This window comes from Scyliorhinus torazame, chromosome 2 (genome assembly GCF_047496885.1).
Source record: "Scyliorhinus torazame isolate Kashiwa2021f chromosome 2, sScyTor2.1, whole genome shotgun sequence".
NCBI lineage: Eukaryota > Metazoa > Chordata > Chondrichthyes > Carcharhiniformes > Scyliorhinidae > Scyliorhinus > Scyliorhinus torazame.
Window position 1 is genome coordinate 273,100,818 of NC_092708.1, and position 19,479 is coordinate 273,120,296.

Below are 19,479 nucleotides of genomic sequence, written 5' to 3' on the forward strand. Positions count from 1 at the left end.
TTTGTGTTTACAGCATCGTTTCTTGTTCCCACATCTATCCTGGGTGATGCAGAAGCCGAGGCAATTTTCATAATTAAATATTTTATTTTACAACAAGACTTAGAATGGTAACCCCTTTGTGTTAAATCTGACTTCTTAACACTGATTGTAAGTGTGTTTGTGTATAATATATAAATTCAGGTGCTGAAAGTCATGTGAAATTACCTTTAGAGTTGTTTACTTGTCACGTCTAATAGCACAGAGTGATAGAATTTACAGCACATATGGAGTCTGTTCAGCTCACCTTCCGTCATCTCACCCTATCAGCAAATCTTATATTCCTTTTCCCCTCCTGTTTCTCTCTCCTCTATAAACAGATCAATGCTAATTCACCTTCACTACTCCATGTAGTAGTGTATTCGAATTCTAACCACTCTATAAAAAGGAGATTTTCCTGAATTCCCTCTTCGATTTCTTAGTGACTGCCTTCTATTGATGATCTTTAATGAGCTTTAGAGACAGGGAGGCCCAGATTTCCTACCCACATTATGCTAACTACGTAACGTGTCTCAGTGCACTTGAGTTAGATGGGAACCAATATTTTAAATACACCTATTTGTCCCCTAATAGTTCCTGCAAAACTATCTAATCTTGGGGACTGTTGAATTTTATTTAAATTCAGATATTCGCAACTAGATTTATGAAAATCCTCCATATTTCTCCGATAGATGTGTAAGGGTACAGTTGGAGCACTCACAGGCAGTGAACATCCTGACCAAGATGTACTGGACATGCTGGGAACAAACAACCTAACCAAATTGAAACGGCTGCAGGAGCGTTTTGTTGTGCCTCAAAATATTGGGGGGCCGTGTCCCCCTCCAACTTTCTCTGGTTGCCAAGTATTCTTCAGAGATTTCCTTCTGTGTGCAGGAAGGTTGGTTCCGTTTTATCTGGCTTTATTATCAGCTTCTGCTCTGATCATTCAATAACCTAACAGCCTTTACATTTATGAACAAAACACCCTCCTAAACTCTTGAATCTCCTGCTAACCCTAGTTCATGTGTTCTTACCAGTGTTCCGGTTAGTGATTAAGTCCTCCCTATTTACCATCAACACAACTTTTATTTATATAGCATGTTTGACATAATGAAACTTCCAAAGGCATTTCACAGGAAAGTTATAAAACAAAGTATGTAGGGTGACCAGAGTTCCTAGTTTTGCTGAGACAATCTGTGTTTTTTGTTAAATAATTGGTGTCCTGACAGTTTTCTCCAAATGATTTTCGGCTCCACTGCAGTTTCTCCCCTTTAACCCACCTCTAAGGTTCCATTTACTTGCCCTCCAGTGTCCTGATTGGCCACACTATCAGAACTCTCTGACCAATCAGGAATTCCATGGGCGAAGCCAGTGGAGGAGTGGTTTGCAGCGGGCAAGATGGGTACCCGTTACGTTGGTTGGGGGTGGGTGGATATTGGTTTGGGGGGTGGCAGGAGTAGTGGAGGAGCGTGAGGGAGAGGGAATCACAGAGGAAGAATGGGTGGCATGTGTTCATAGTATAAAGTTGCTTAAAAATTGGTAATGTGCAAATTTGCTCAGAAGGCCAAAAGAATAGCTATGTGGTAAGTGAAAATATCGCACGGTTATGCCATTGGTGCCTTTCATCAATAGAATATATTTATTAGTATAGAAGGCAATTTGTTCTTCATTTAAACCTTACTGCACCTGACCTTTGTCTACAGTTCAATTAGTGTATACGAGAAATAAGTTATTCTGTGAAACATTTCTGGAGATTTAGATGAAGTAAAAGGCTATACATGTAAATATTTGTTTCAGCCTGGAACATAAAGAAAGCCACTCTATTGTGTTGGAGTTGAAAGCACAGTAGTGTATTGTAAGTTAATCGTTTCAAATTTTTCTTTGTTCAAAGTTGAAAGCTGGATAAAGCTTTGCACCACAAGCATGTGGGACCAATTGGGGAAACTCTTGAGGAAAATCCCAGTGTAAATACTTTGGTTGTGCCTGTATAAGTCCAATTCCTTTTTTATTTTTAGTATGGGTTTAGTCCTTTTCATAGAATCATAGAATTTACAGTGCAGAAGGAGGCCATTGAATCTGCAGTGACCCTTCGAAAGAGCACCCTACCTAAGCCCACACCTCCACCCCATCCCAGTAACCCCACCTAACCTTTTTGGACACTTAAGGAGCAATTTAGCATGGCCAATCCACCTAAACTGCACATTTTTGGACTGTGGGAGGAAACCGGAGCACCCGGAGGAAACCCACGCAGACACGGTGAGAAAGTGCAAACTCCGCACAGACAGTGATCCAAGCCGGGAATCGAACCTGGGTCCCTGGCTCTGTGAAGCAATAGCGCTAACCACTGTGCTATTGTGCATGTTGCAAAATTCCTCTGCTTCACTGAGTGCTGACTTTTTTTTTTCTAGAGCCCAGTGAGGGTGTATGGATGGTTAATGGGGGCGACACTGACTTATAGCATGTTATGGGGATAATTTATAGCCGGTGTCCTCGTGCATCAGTTACTGAAAGTAAACGCGCAGGTAAATGGTATGCTGGCCTTCATAACAAGAGATTTTGAGTGTAGGAGTAAGGAAATTTTACGGGAAATTTTACTGTAATTGTCTAAGGCATTGGTGAGGTCACACCTGGAGTATTGTGTGCAGTTTTGGTATCCTTCTTTTGGCATTGGCAAATACAAACAAAAACTAGGCAACAATACTTGCTTATACATCTGTACAAACGGTTGTCAGTTTGTGTATAAAAATTGGCAAGTCATGTAGCTGTATAGAACCTTAGTTAGGCCACACTTGGGAGTATAGTGTTCAATTCTGGTCGCCACACTACCAGAAGGATGTGGAGGCTTTAGAAAGAGTGCAGAAGAGATTTACCAGGATGTTGCCTGGTTTGGAGGGCATTAGCCATGAGGAGAGGTTGAATAAACTTGGTTTGTTCTCATTGGAATGAAGGAGGTTGAGGGGCGACCTGATAGAGGTCTACAAAATTATGAGGGGCATAGACAGAGTGGATAGTCAGTGACTTTTTCCCAGGATCGAGGAGTCAATTACTAAGGGGCATAGGTTTAAGGTGTGAGGGGCAAGATTTAGAGGAGATGTACGAGGCAAGTTTTTTACACAGAGGGTAGTGGGTGCCTGGAACTTGTTGCCGGAGGAGGTGGTGGAAGCAGCGACGATAGTAACATTTAAGTGGCATCTTGACAAATACATGAATAGGATGGGAATAGAGGGATACGGACCCCGGAAGTGTAGAGGATTTTAGTTTCGACGGGCAGCATGGTCGGCGCAGGCTTGGAGGGCCGAAGGGCCTGTTCCTGTGCTGTACTTTTCTTTGTTCTTTGTTCTTATCGGAGGACGGATGTTCTTGCTGTGGAGGGAGTGCAACAAAGTTTTAGCAGGCTGATTCCTGGGATGGCGGGACTGTCACATGAGAGACTATGTCGGTTACGATTATATTCATTGCCGTTTAGAAGAGTGAGAGGGGATCTCATAACTTATAAAATTCTTGCAGGATTAGACGGGGTAGATTCGGAAAGAATGTTCCCGATGGTGGGGAGTCATAGTTTGAAGAAATGGGATGGAGGTGAGGAGCAATTTCTTCACCCAGTAAGTGGTGAATCTGTGGAATTCACTACCGCAAAGTATTTGAGGTCAAAACGTGTGATTCCAAGAAGGAATTAGATCTAGCTTTTGGGGCTAAAGGGATAGGGGGGGGGGGGGGGTTGCGATCAGGATTGAACTTTATGATCAGCCATGATCGTGCCGAATGGCGGCCTCCTGCTTCTATTTTCTATGTTTGTTTCTATGTAACACCGTGATTTTTCGATGATGTCATGAAGATGCAAAATAGGAGCATGCACAGATTGATCCTTGGGGAGGTCAGAAGTAATGGTGCAACCAGAGAAGCCATTGCAAGTGATTCTCTGGCTATGATTAGATATAAAATGGAAAAGTGTGCAAATTATGTGTAAAGACAAACTGATGGAGGACATGTGTTATTTGAGCACATATACGTAGGCACTGGGTTGGTGAATATGACAGCACAGGAGTTATTTGTGACTTTGAAAAGAGCTGGTTTGATACCGTGGTAGGACTTAAACCTGAATTGAAGGGATTTTTAGAAAATGTTTTATTGGGGTTGTAACATTTTGTTTAAAGATTTCTATATATAGGCAACAATACTTGCTTATACATCTGTACAAACGGTTGTCACTTTGTGACCAAGATTCCCGTGCTCGCAGTCTGTTATTTACATGCATATATATAGTCAATGTCAGAACGCTTGACTTTCTTTATATATACACTTGTTCTGATGGGGGATAATCCGCCTCCCCAGTTTTCCATGTGTTTGGGGGTGGGGGGATTTGTACCCCCACCCCCCCCTCTCCCGGCAGTGATTCCAACTCTCTGCTTGCCGATCAGTGAGGCGAAGGTCAGGGCATCAGATCCATTCCCTGTCCTGAGCTCTGGATGCTGTGACACCCCAAAGACCACCACAGATGAGCACGGCTCGATCTCGACCCCCACAATCTTGGACATAACCTCAAAAAAGACTGTCCAGAACTCTGGGCCTAGGGCAGGACCAGGACATGTGGCTGTGGTTGGCCGGGCCCCACTGACCCTGCTCTCATAGAATTCATAGAATTTGCAGTGCAGAAGGAGGCCATTCGGCCCATCAAATCTGCACCGGCTCTTTGAAAGAGCATCCTACCCAAGCCTACATCACCCTACCCCGATAGCCCAGTAAACCTACCCAACACTAAGGGCAATTGTGAACACTAAGGGCAATTTAGCATGACCAATCCACCTAACCTGCACATCTTTGGACTGTGGGAGGTAACCGGAGCACCCGGAGGAAACCCACGCAGACACGGGGAGAACGTGCAGACTCCGCACAGACAGTGAACCAAGCCTGGGAATCGAACCTGGGACCCTGGAGCTGTGAAGCAATTGTGCTAACCACCATGCTACCGTGCTACCATGCTCACTTATCCTTCACCTCTGGGAAGAACCCGCTCAGGCGTGTCTTAGTAAGGTGTGCTCTATCCACCACCTTGAGTTGTATTAGATTAAGCCCAGCGAAGGAGGAGGTGGAGTTATCCTGTGCAGTGTCTCGAGTCTCCCCATCACCCCCCCCCCCCCCCCCATTTCCGTCTGGTCTCGTCCAGCGGGGGTCCTGACCTTTTCTATAAGTCGTCTGCAAATGTCGCCTCACTTGTCATGTCGTCGTCGTTTCTCCCCCCCCCCCCCCCCCCCCCCAACCAGTCCAGCCCTACCATTGTGTCCAAGAGTGTGTGTCCAGGTAGCTGGGGGAACGTTCTTGGTCTCCTTGCGGAGAAAGTTGCGCAGCTGCAGCTATCTGAACTGGTTCCCTTTCGGGAGTTGGAACTTCTCCGAAGGTTCCCCCAGGGTCGCCTGTCTACCGTCCACGAACATGTACTTTTCTGTTTCTCTCTATCCTCCCTCCATGTCCCAAATGTAGCGTCCATCATTTGCCGATGTGAACATAAGGTTGTTACTGATGGGGGCATCTATAGACATACCACCAAACTTTGAAGTGGTACCTGAACTGGTTCCAGGTCTTTCGTATGGCAACAACTGCCTGGCTCCTGGAGAGTGTGCAGGGGTGGGGCCGGGAGTGAGACGATAATGTACTCTTTTTCACCATCTCCACGTGCGACCTGTTGCAACCAGTGCCCCCCCACCCCCCCCCCCCCCACCCCAACGCAGGAAGTGCTCCGCGGCCTCCTCCCTCACTCTACCTCCGTTCCCCAGCTTGTCAGCTAGTGTAGCAGGTCCCCAGACAGTCGGATTTTCCGATTTACCACCCCTCTCCCCCCACCCCCGCTTGTGGCCGTCCTTGCCTCTCTCTGCTCTTTACAGCCCGCTTTCCGGCCATTGCCCTCTATTGTTGCTCGTCTAGTCCATTTTTTCGGATAACTTGTTGGCCTCATCCAGGACGTCAAAGTATATTTCTTTGCCCACATTTTGGCAGGGTTGGGCATGCGGATTTGGCCCTGTTGAATTCTGCCCGTCGCTTCCTGATCCAAGCAGCTGGAATGTCCTTCCCACTTGCACCCCATCGCGCTCTCCGCCCACCTCAGGATCCGTTCTTTATCCTGGTATCCATGGAGCTTTACTATTTTCGCCTGTGGTGGTTCCCCAGCCCTGGAGTGACCCGAGGGTGCGGTCTACCTCCGGGGGCTTGCCGAAGCCCTTCTTGCCGACCAACTCCCTGAGCATCTCTGCAATATTTATTCTTTGTGGGTTTCTCTCCTCTGTTCCTTTCGGCAGCCCCACAATCCTCAAGTTTTGTCAACATGACCTGTTTTCCTGGTCGTTTACCTGTCCTTCAACCCCTTTGGGCCTTTACCGGCCTTGAGTGTCGTGATCTGGTCCCCTTGGTCCATAGTGTCCTTTTTGCAGTCCTGTGCCGTCGACCTCTGGGCCTCTAGCCGCCTTTCCACTTCGTCCAGTGCTTCCCTCATGGGGGGCTGTTGCAACCTCCACTGCCACCTCAACGGCCACCAAAAGGTCTTTTTTCATCTCCTCCTTGTGTCTCAGGAGCTCGGAAGTGACAAAACTCTTAATTTCTTCCATCAGCGCTGGGAAATCTGTGGGGTCGACCCTCGCCGGTTCGATGCCTCCACGTGTGCTTCCCTGTTTCGAGGCTGAGGAGTCATTCCCCTCGTCTCTGCTGGCTTTTCGGCAGGGCGGCGGGTTCTTTCCCATCTTAGATGGCAGTACAGTCGATGGGGGATTTTCTATGCTTATTGCTGCTTGTTTGTCAGGGTTAAAAGGCCTTATTCGATATTCTTAGACAAGAGCCACCTTTCGCGTGACTATTCACCTCATGACCGTCACCTGAAGTCTCCTGTTTGAAGCAAGACATAGAGTTCCAGAAAAGAAGGGAATGGATCTGGGAGGCAACAACAGATTCAAGGACTTTTAGGACGAAAGGGAGGTTGGAAATGGAACAACAGTTTTGAAGGACAAAAGAGTGGATGTTTTTGTGAGGAGAGGGCTGATGACAGCAGATTTATAGGAGTGAGAGATAACACCTTAAGAGAGATGAACATTTTCAGCTAATGTGTAATGTGAATAATCAGACGTTTAGTGGGAATAGGATTGAGGGAACTGGTTGTGGGTCTGATGGATAAGATGAGCTCAGAGAGGGCATGAGGAAGAAAGGAAAAAGCTGGTGAAAGGTGCAAATTCAGGGCTTTGTCAAGGGTGGTGGGGGGAGGGGGGAGAATTAAAGGAAGTTTGCCCAGGTAGGCTAGTGGAAGGGAGGGACGTAACAGCAGAAATTGATCAGACTTGTGTTGTTGGAGGTGAGGAGAGAGGAGTTTAAGATGATGGTTTGCGAATGAGAAAAGAAGCCAAGATGTTATCTATGCTTTCCGTGATGTTCCTGGAAGAGAGCAATTTTGCTGACTCGTGTCTACCCAGTGGTGTATTAAGTGGCCCAGCCAGATCTGAAGGTTGATGCCCAAGCCAGTTGTGTGGTGTATCATTTCCAGTCTTTGGACTTAAGTGAATAGAGCTGAGGGCTGTACTGTGGGAATAGCCAGGGTTAAAGAGTACAATGGGGACTTTTATTGTGGGCTAGGGCATCAAAGGTGTAGGTGAGAACACAGTTGAATAAAGATTAGAAATTATGTGGCGAATGGAAGGCCAAAGACTAGGTAGTTGGGATTTTGAAAGTACAGCTGAAAGTGAATTGGGGGATAGCTTTTTTCAGCTCCATGTACTGAAGGAGGTAGGGGTGGGACATGGAAGGGTGAATATGGATGATGAGCGATATAGGAATGCAAGTGCGAGGCATTGTCATTGGACTAGTAATCCAGAGTGCCAGGCTAATTCTCTGGGGATGAGAAAAGCCAAATTATGCAGAATCTGGAAATCTGAAATAAAAACAGAAAATGCTGGATGAACTCAGCAGGTCTGGCAGCATCTGTGGAGAAAGAAACATTTCTTCTTCAGAAGAGTCGTTGACATCTTTGTCGATCTCTCCTTAGCACTGATTTATCCCTGACCTTCTATTCTGCCCCATCTCCTCCACTTGCCTCCCCAACTATATAATCCATCACGTTTCTGCCCGTTATACAATCCATAAAATCTGTACAGTGCAGAAGAAGGTCATTTGGCTCATTGAGCCTGCACCGACCCTGTGAAAGAGCACCCCACCTCGACCCACTCCCCTCTCTTATCCATGTAACCCCATCTAATCTGCACATCTTTGGACTTATTCAGTTCTGTTTAAGACTCATACAGACTCAAAATGTTCACTCTGTTTTTTCCTCCATAGATGTTGCCAGATTTGCTGAGTTTAGCCTGCATTTTCTGTTAGAATATTATTATTATTATCATCAATGCTCACAGGGCAAGGGTTCAAATCCCACCATGGTAGTAGCTGTTGGAATTTCAATTCAAATAAATCTGGAATTAAAAGCTAGTTCCAGTCCTGCTGACCATGAAACTATCGTCAATTCTCGTAAAATGAATCTGGTTCACTTAATATTCTATCGGGAAGGAAGTCTCAGTGAGACGCGACATCTCTACTCCAGACACACAGCAATGTGATTGACTTTAAATGGCCCCTGAAATGGCCTAGCTAGCTACAGTTGTGCCAAGGCACTAGAAAAAAGTCAAAAAGGAATAAAACCAGATAGACCATCTAGCATCAACCTACACATCACAAACAACAACGGAACACCCAGCCCTGTCGGCCCTGCAAAGACCTGACTAAAACCTGGGATTGTACCAGTTGGGAGATCTGTCTCCCAGATTAGAGAAGCAACCGCCTTATGTGATCATACACGCAGAATGTCCCAGACATCACCATCACCAACCATGGGTATGTCTTGCCTCAGCAGGACAGATCCACCAGAGATGGCAGCACAATTGCATACGATCAGGAATGAGTTGTCCTGGGAGTCCTCAACATTGACTCTGGACTTCACAGATTCTCGTGGCATCAGGTTAAACATGGGCAAGGAAACATTCTGTTGTCCCCCCCTTCTTGGCTCATCATATATCACATAATTTACAGTGCAGAAGGAGGCCATTCGGCCCATCGAGTCTGCACCGGCTCTTGGAAAGAGCATCATACTTAAGCCCATGCCTCCACCCTATCCCAGTAACCCCACCTAACCTTTTTGGACACGAAAGACAATTTATCATGGCCAATCCACCTAACCTGCACATATTTGGACTGTGGAAGAAAACTGGAGCACCCGGAGGAAACCCACGCACACACGGGGAGAACGTGCAGACTCCGCAGAAAAGGGAATCGAACCTGGGACCCTGGAGCTGTGAAGCTTCTGCACTAACCACTGTGCTACCGTGCAGTGCCATCAATCCGTATTCCTCCATACTGAGCACCAGTTGGAAGAATCACTGCGGATGAAAAGAGCGCATCATGTATTGTGGTAAGGGACTTCAATGTCAATTACCAAGTGTGGCTTGGTAGTACCACTACTGACTGAGCTGGATGAGACCTAAAGAACCAGGCTGTTGGTAGGGGAACCAATAAGAGTAAAAGATCTGCTGTACTCTCTCACCAATCTGTCGCAGATGCATTTGTTCTCGGTCAAAATACTAGGTGTGACCATTGCATAGTCTTTGTGGAGATGAAATCCAACCTTCAAGGGATATCCTTCATCATGTTGTCTTTCACCACCACCTTGCTACATGGGATAGAGTTACGACAGATGTAGAAACTCAAAACTGGGCAGTCAAAAGGCACTGTGGGCTGTCAGCAGCGGCAGAATTGTATTCCACCACAATATTTTATCTCTTGGCTTGCCATAGACATCACTCTACCATTACCATCAAGCCAGTAGATCAATCTTGGCTCAATGAAGAGTCCAGGAGAGCATGCCTGGGGCAGCACCAGACATAACTAAAAATGAGGTGAAGGACTACTTGCGTGCCAAGCATTGGCAGGAGCATGGGTAGACAGAGCCAAGCTCTGCAGTGTTGCCACATTCATTTGTGAATAATGAGGGAGCCCAGCACATCAGTGCAAAAGACGAGGCCAAACCTTCCCCCTCCCTCCAGTGCACTCACCCTGGTCCCCAAGCACCCTGCCACCAAACCCAACAAATCATTTCAAAGGAGAAAAAGCTCTCCAACGACAACCAACGGAAAACACCTCAAAAGTTCGATGTCCCCCTCCTGCCAGTCCATTGTCCCTCAACAACACCGTCGCCTTCTATGGCGTACCAAATTAGTATTCCCGATTCTGGAAAGTGACGGGCCGGGTATAGCACTCCAAACTTCACCCCCTTTGAAGAGGGAAGCCTTGACCCAGTTAAACCCGGCCCCACACCAGTTCTGCACCCAGGTCTTGGCACACCCGCAGTGCTCGCTCTCTCTTTTTATCTCTCCCCCAGCCCCCCAGTACACACCTCGCCTGCCTCGTCCACCGAAGAATCTTCTCTTTGTCCAAGAAGCAGTGCAACCGCATCACCATAGTCCTTGGCGTTCGCCTGCCTGCGGCCTCCTCCTCTGTCTCCTGTGCGCTTGGTTGCCTCCAGAGGCTGATCACAGGTTCCCCCCCTCCTCCGCCCCCCAAACCTCCCATCAGCCTTTCCAGCAATTTGGCCACATACATGGCCTCTGCTCCTTCGATGCCTTTGGGCATCCCCACGATCCACAAGTTTTGCCCCCTTGAGCGATTCTCCAGATTCTTCTCTTTCAGCCTCATTTGGGTCTCCCGCATCACTCCCACCTCTGCTACCAATGAGGTGAGCTGCTCCTCATGCTCTCCCACTGCCTACTCCATTTTCTGGATCGCCTGGCCCTGGGACTCCAGCCGGTGCTCCACTCGGTCAATCCATGCTTTGAGCAGTTTTACCGCCTTGGCCAGGTCCTCCAGAGCTTTCCTTCTCATTTAAAAGAAGTTTAACTGAGCGGCATAGACAAGTTGGGCCGAATGGCCTGTTTTCATGCTGTAAACCTCTATGACTACCAGCTGCTCCATTGATCACTGGGAGGGCAGCACAGACCCTTTGCCCTCCACCATCTTAACCTGTGGCGCACGGACTCCCCTGCTCCACCAGCTCCCTTCTTCTGGACCCACTCCAGCCACACCAAAGACGTTACACCTTCTCCTGGCACTCTTGAACCTCTTTCCACCCAAATTCCACCTTGTGCAGGAGCTAACAAATATGTGGCCGCTCACGCCATGGCCACCACCGGAGGTCCCCTGGCAATACCTCTGCCATTTATTGTATATTTCCCACCTGTATTAGACATTCCAAAATGCATTACCTCACATTTGTCCAAATTAAACTCCATCTGCCATCTCTCTGCCCAAGTCTCCAACCAATCTCTCTCTTGCTGTATCCTCTGACGGTCCTCATCTCCATCCACAATTCCACCAACCTTTGTGCCGTCCACAAACATACTAATCAGACCAGTTACATTTATCTACACTACAAACAGCAAAGGTCCCAGCACTGATCCCTGCGGAACACCACTAGTCACAACCCTCCAATCAGAAAAGCACCCTTCCATTGCTACTCTCTGCCTTCTATGACCGAGCCAGTTCTGTATCCATCTTGCCAGCTCACCTCTGATCTCGTGTGACTTCACTTTTTGTACCAGTCTGCCATGAGGGACCTTGTCAAAGGCCTTACTGAAGGGAACTTTTAGACTAATTCTTGTGAAATAGTGATTTATTTCTCTAAAACATGATTTCAGACAGGGATTGTAGTTAATTTTTCATGTGATTTAATCCTAGCAGGAAGCTGAATTTTGCTTGGCTGCTTTTTAAATCAGTCCAGGCAAACTTCTCCCCTCTTTTCAGATTCAGTTTAAAATTCTTTTGTTCTGAGAAAAGTGGTAAACTATTTTTGTGACTTAGGGTTACATTTTATTTGATAAAAACATGGAAAATAGGGGCTGGTTTAGCACAGTGGGCTAAACAGCTGGCTTGTAATGCAGAACAATGCCAGCAGCGTGGGTTCAATCCCTGTACCGGCCTCCCCGAACAGGCACTGTAATGTGGCGACTCGGGGCTTTTCACAGTAACTTCATTGAAGCCTACTTGTGACAATATGCTGCTGTTGTTGTTATTATTATTATCTGCAGAAGCAATCAATGTTTTAGAAGGAATTATAGAATCATATCATTTAATAGAACATAGAAAATACAGCACAGAACAGGCCCTTCGGCCCACGATGTTGTGCCGAACCTTTGTCCTAGATTAATCATAGATTATCATTGAATTTACAGTGCAGAAGGAGGCCATTCGGCCCTTTGAGTCTGCACCGGCTCTTGGAAAGAGCACCCTACCCAAACTCAACACCTCCACCCAACACCAAGGGCAATTTGGACATTAAGGGCAATTTATCATTGGCCAATTCACCTAACCCGCACATCTTTGGACTGTGGGAGGAAACCGGAGCACCCGGAGGAAACCCACGCAGACACAGGGAGGACGTGCAGACTTCGCACAGACAATGACCCAAGCCGGAATCGAACCTGGGACCATGGAGCTGTGAAGCAATTGTGCTATCCACAATGCTACCGTGCTGCCCTTAAGAACAAATAAATCTACACTATATCATTTTACCGTAATCCATGTACCTATCCAATAGCTGCTTGAAGGTCCCTAATGTTTCCGACTCAACGACTTCCACAGGCAGTGCATTCCATGCCCCCACTACTCTCTGGGTAAAGAACCCACCTCTGATATCCCTCCTATATCTTCCACCTTTCACCTTAAATTTATGTCCCCTTGTAATGGTGTGTTCCACCCGGGGAAAAAGTCTCTGACTGTCTACTCTATCTATTCCCCTGATCATCTTATAAACCTCTATCAAGTCGCCCCTCATCCTTCTCCGCCCTAATGAGAAAAGGCCTAGCACCCTCAACCTTTCCTCATAAGACCTACTCTCCATTCCAGGCAACATCCTGGTAAATCTTCTTTGCACCTTTTCCAGAGCTTCCACATCCTTCCTAAAATGAGGCGACCAGAACTGTACACAGTACTCCAAATGTGGCCTTACCAAAGTTTTGTACAGCTGCATCATCACCTCACGGCTCTTAAATTCAATCCCTCTGTTAATGAACGCGAGCACACCATAGGCCTTCTTCACAGCTCTATCCACTTGAGTGGCAACTTTCAAAGATGTATGAACATAGACCCCAAGATCTCTCTGCTCCTCCACATTGCCAAGAACTCTACCGTTAACCCTGTATTCCGCATTAATATTTGTCCTTCCAAAATGGACAACCTCACACTTTTCAGGGTTAAACTCCATCTGCCACTTCTCAGCCCAGCTCTGCATCTTATCTATGTCTCTTTGCAGCCGACAACAGCCCTCCTTACTATCCACAACTCCACCAATCTTTGTATCGTCTGCAAATTTACTGACCCACCCTTCAACTCCCTCATCCAAGTCATTAATGAAGATCACAAACAGCAGAGGACCCAGAACTGATCCCTGCGGTACGCCACTGGTAACTGGGATCCAGGCTGAATATTTGCCATCCACCACCACTCTGTGACTTCTATCGGTTAGCCAGTTTGTTATCCAACTGGCCAAATTTCCCACTATCCCATGCCTCCTTACTTTCTGCATAAGCCTACCATGGGGAACCTTATCAAATGCCTTACTAAAATCCATGTACACTACATCCACTGCTTTACCTTCATCCACATGCTTGGTCACCTCCTCAAAGAATTCAATAAGATTTGTTAGGCAAGACCTACCCCTCACAAATCCGTGCTGACTATCCCTAATCAAGCAGTGTCTTTCCAGATGCTAATCAAGCAGTGTCTTTCCAGATGCTTTCCAGATTTACAGTGCAGAAGGAGGCCATTCGGCCCATCGAGTCTGCAACGGCCCTTGGAAATAGCACCCTTCTTTAGCCCACACTTCCGCCCTATCCCCATAACCAAGTAACCCCAACTAACCTTTTCGACACTAAGGGGCAATTTAGCATGGCCAGTCTGCCTAACCTGCACATCTTTTAACTATGGGAGGAAACTGGAGCGCCCGGAGGAAACCCACGCAAACACTGGGAGAAAGTGCAAACACCACATATCCACCTGAGGCCGGAATTTAACCCGGGTCCTTGGAGCTGTGTGGCAGCAGTGCTAACCACTGTGCCACCGTATCGCTCGTATCTGGAATACATTGCTTAAAAGGGTGATGGCGATGGAAATAACTTTTGATGGGGAATTGGATATATATTCAAAGGTTAAAAATAATGCAGAGCTATGGGGAAAGAAAAGAGAAATAATTACTAATTTTTTCAAAGAGCAGACCAAGGCATGAAGTATCTTCCTATGCTGTAAGATTCTATGACGTGGGTCCAAACGTATTTATTGAAGACCTCGATGGACAAGCACACTAAATTCTCTAAGTTAGACAAGGAAGGGCATTAACAGACCGTGCTCCTTTCTTCCAAGAACTCTGGGACCTCTTGTTGATCCTTCCAAATTCCGGGCCCCTTTCTGAACATACTGCCGAATGTCAGGGTCCACTTGTAGTGCTCCCAAAATACAGTCCTGCTGCTAAAGTTGATAAATTAATGGCTTTGATAAAATCTGACATCAAGTAACATCCCTCTTCTTTGACGTAATCTATCTTCAATAAATATAACATGACCCTGTCTGTAACTTTTATATCTAGTTCACTCACATGGCAGTGTTATTTCTGGCACTTCATTTGTCTAAAGGGCTCATTTCATTCTCCTTTTCTTACATAGCCATCAGTTAAATCAGCACTTATCAGACACCCTTTGCCAGCAGATTTTGGAACTGGACAGCATTGCGATTCTGAACCATGAGTCTTCAGAAGGTGAAGTGGCTGTGGGTGAACAGGTAAAGCATTGATGTGAGGTTTTATTAATTTAGAATTGAGCGTCAGTGATCCACAAATGTTTTCTCCTGACAAAGGATTTAGCATGTGTATTGTGCATTCAAATCCAGATGCAATTCACTGTTTAGTTTACAATGCTAAATATATCATTTGTGTTCTTGAATTGGAAGAAATGAGCATGTCAGTAAAACATCTATCTGGTATGATGCTGCTCTTTGTGACACAATGAACAACTTACATTATCCAAGCATAATGTTCTATGTTTATGGATCAGAGTGCATCAGGCTAAAGTGAAATTGAGGGAAATTTGTGGTTATTGCAGTAGATTTTTATTGTGGGAATATTTCCTCATAGCAAAAAGTCAAAATCAATCTTGGCATAGTGCAAATAGGGCCTGCTTATCGGTCTTGTTTTATTTCTGATGAGATCAATGTTTTTTTTCTTTGACCTGCTGTGTATTATTTAAATGTAGGTACTGGATGGCTTTTGTTGCAGAATCCCAGGATGTACTTTCTTCTTTGCCTACTCCTATTAAACAATAAAATTGTCATCACTTGGTGTGATCTGTAAATGAGCAGAAATAAACTTCAGAAATACAGAGGCTGGTAGACTGGGTGGATAAAAAGTGAAATGGAATTCCACATGGAACAATGTGAGGAGATGTGTTTTGGTAGGAAGACTGAGGAAAGACAATCCAAGCTAATGGCAGAAGAGAGAGAGAAAAACCTTGCACAATCTCTGAAAGTGACAGGACAGGTCAACAACAAGTTATGAAAACATATGGGATCCTGGGCTTGGTAACTGGAGGTAAAGAGTGAAAAATCCATGAAGGTATGCAAAATCTATGTACAGCCAGGGTCCCAGTTATGGCCAATTTTGGGTGTTGCACATTGGGATTGCTACAGAGACTTTGGAGAAGAGAAATTTGCCAGAACAGTTCCAGGTTTTCGGAATTATACTTGCATCAATAGACTGGAGAAGCTGGAATTGTTCTCCTTGGAACAGAGGAGACTGGAATCACAGAATCCCTACAATACAGAAGGAGGCCATTCGGCCCATCGAGTCCACACCGACCCTCTAAAACAGCATCCTACCGAGGACCACTACCCGCTCCATCGTAGTAATCCCATAACCCCACCTCACTGCTGGACACTAAAGAGCAATTTAGCATGGTCTATCGACTTAGCCGGTACATGTAGGAGGAAACCTGAGCACCCGGGGGAAACCCACGCAGACACTGGGAGAATGTGCAAATGCCACACAGTCAGTCACCCAAGGTTGGAATTGAACCTGTATCCCTAGTGCTGTGAGGCAGCAGTGCTAACTGCTGTTCTGACCCTAGGAAGGAGATACAGAAGCATTTAACAGGTTTGGATATAGAAGAGAAACTGTTTCCAATGACTGAAGTGCTGATAACAAGCGAGCACAGATTTAAGGTGATTGTCAAAGGAATTGGAGGCAACATGACACAAAAATGAATAGCTTGAATTTGGAATGTGCTGTTGTCTGTCTGGGTATTTCAATAGTAGCTTTCAAAAGGAATTAATACATTTTTGAAGAGAAAAAATGGCCTATTGGGTAAGAGCCAGGAAGTAGGACTTAACTCGATTGCTCCTTGAAAGAGTCGGTGCAGATTCAATCTGCCAAATAGCCTCCTTAACTACTGTAATTGTGTGAAATAGAATTTGGCAATAGATTCTGTTTTGGATTTAAAATTAATACTCGAATGTGAATTTAAAAGAGTTGTTTGATGTCATTGGTCATATAATGAACAGCAGCAGCTTTGAAATTTTTCTCTGACTCAAATGAGGAAGTGGAATGCTGGAGATTTGTCCATTTAGAAAATTGGGATGCTTCTTTAAAGCAGCAGATTCTTTTTTCGATTTGATAACTGACAAAATCAAAACCAAGGGGTGGTCAGGGTACATAGATGCATAGAAGATAGGAGGAGGCCTTTTGACCCTTCGAATCTGCTCTGCCATTCATCACGATCATGGCTGATTATCCAACTCAATAGCCTAATCCTGCTTTCTCCCCATAGCCTTTGATCCCATTCTCCCCAAGTGCTATATCCAGCCGCTTCTTGAATATATTCAATGTTTTAGCATCAACTACTTCCTGTGGTAATGAATTCCACAGGTTCACCACTCTTTGGATGAAGAAATGTCTCCTCATCTCTGTCCGAAATGGTTTACCCTGAATCCTCAGACTGTGACCCCTGGTTCTGGACACACCCACCATCGGGAGCATCTACCCTGTCTAATCCTGTTAGAATTTTATAAGTCTCTATGAGAACCCCCCTCATTCTTCTGACCTCCAGGAAAACAATCCTAACCTAGTCAATCTCTCCTCATGTGACCGTCCCACCATCCCTGGAATCAGTCTGGTAAACCTTCGCTGCACTCACTCGAGAGCAAGAACATTCTTCCTCAGAAAAGGAGACCAAAACTGCACACACTATTCTAGGTACTCAAATCCTCTCGCAATGAAGGCCAACATACCATGAGCCTTCTTTACCGCCTGCTGCACCTGCATGCTTACCTTCAGCGACTGGTGCACAAGGATACCCAGGTCCCCGCTGCACACTCCCCCCTCCCTATTTACAACCATTCAGGTAGTAATCTGCCTTCCTGTTTTTGTTTACAAAGTGAATAACCTCACACTTATCCAAATTATACTGCATCTGCCATTGATTTGCCCACTCGCCCAACCTGTCCAGATCATGCTGTAGGATCTCTGCATCCTCTTCACAGTTCACCTTCCCATCCAACTTGGTATCATCTGCAAACTTTGAGATGTCACATTTTGTTCCCTCATCCAAATCATTAATATATATTGTGAATATTTTTATGAAGCAAGTTATGATCTTGAATGTACTGCCCAAAATAATGGTGGAAGCAAATTCAAAAATACCTCTCAGAAATGAATTGGTAAATACTTAAAAAGGAAACCTTTGCGATGAGGAAAGAGGAGAGTGGAATTAATTGGACAGCCCTTGGAGAACTGGCACAGGTGTGATAAGCTAAATGGTAACCTTCTGTATCATGTGGATGAATAGTTCATTCAGAACATGCAGCAACTTCCTGATGATGATCCCTCTCCATTCTGTTTAGACTTGAGTGAAAGTGGCAAGCTAAAAGTTCATCCTTTATACAGTGTTTCAAATGTTGAATGATTTAAATTTTATTGGTTTTCTTTTAAAACTGTAATATTCAGGTTTGCATTGTCATCCAACCTCCATAGAGATCGATAATGTTTAAAAAGAAATGTGAACTTCCAGTGAATGGTTAAAAGTATATACAACAAGATTTCAAGTTATAAGACCTTACTTTAACAAACAAACTCAAAGAAACACTATTTCAGTAGGCAACATCTCTAAAGTACAGAACCCCCCCACCCCCTCCGCAGTTAGCTCAATGACCAAATCTCCTTCCATTCTATAGTATAAGTGGACACAAAATTCTCCTGGAATAAGTCCAAAGTGATTCGAAGCTTTTCCCTTTTTCAGAAGGATACCAACTAATGGATCAGATCAAAGCTCTGCAGTGTTCACAGAAGTTTATTAGACTAATACCTGGAATTGGCAGGCTGTCTTGTGAGGAAAGATTGGGCAGGATAGGCTTACAACCACTGGAGTTTAGAAGAGTAAGAGATGACTTGATTGAAACGTACAAGATCCTGAAAGATCTTGACAGTGTGTATATGGAGTTGATGTTTCCCCTTGTGCAAGAATCTAGAACTAGGGGTCACTTTAGAAATAAGGGTTGCCCATTAAGATGGCGATAAGGAAACTTTTTTCTCTGATGGTCGTGAGTCTCTGGGACTCGACCTCAAGAGATGGTGGAAGCAGAATCTTTGAATATTTTTAAGGCAGAGCTAGATAAATTCTTGATCAGCAAGGTGGTGAAAGGCTATCAGGGCAGTCAGGAATGCGATGTGATTTTACAATCAGATCAGCCATGATCTTAGTGAATGACAGTGCAAGTTTGAGGGGCCCAATGGTAACTCCAGTTCCTACTCATTTATAAGTGTTTATGTCTTGCCACATCAAGTCATAACTGGTGGTGGATAATTAAACAATAAATTGGAAGAGACCGCTTCCCAAATATCTCCATCTTAAATGATAGGGGTTGGCGTCACATCTGTGCAAAAGACAACGGTGAAGCATTTGCAACCACCTTCACCAGAGTAAATGATCCATCTCTACTTCTTCATGATGTCCCTACCATCGCAGAGAGGTCAATCTTCAGCGAATTTGATTCACTCCATGTGATATCAAGCAATGGTTGAAGGCACTGGATACAACAAAGGCTCTGGGCCCTGGTGTCACTTTGGTGTGCTCCTGAACCAGCTGAGCCCTTTGCCAAGCTGTTCCACAACTGCTAAAACACTGGCATCTGCCCGTCAGTGTGAAAAATTACCCAGCCATGCTGTCCTGTCAACAAAAAGCAATACAAGTCTAATTCAACCAATTTCCATCCCATTGTACCTCTTCCCGATCCTCAGCAAAGTGATCGAAGACATTGTCAACAGTGGCATCGGGTAACACGTACTCAGCAATAACTTGCTCACTGACACTCCATTTGGGTTCCACCAGAGCCACTCCGCTCCTCACTTCACATGGA

At 45.4% G+C, this 19,479-nt stretch overlaps 1 protein-coding gene across 2 annotated transcripts in view; it reads left to right on the forward strand.

Annotated features, from left to right (window-relative positions):
* The window catches only part of LOC140398667 (codanin-1-like), a 162,957-nt gene that overhangs the window by 85,067 nt on the left and 58,411 nt on the right, over positions 1-19,479 (forward strand). For both annotated transcript variants that reach the window (XM_072487634.1, XM_072487643.1), the window contains exons 11-12: positions 708-913; positions 14,742-14,856. In XM_072487634.1, coding sequence (XP_072343735.1) covers positions 708-913; positions 14,742-14,856 — 321 coding nt within the window. The remainder of the gene's footprint in view (positions 1-707; positions 914-14,741; positions 14,857-19,479) is intronic.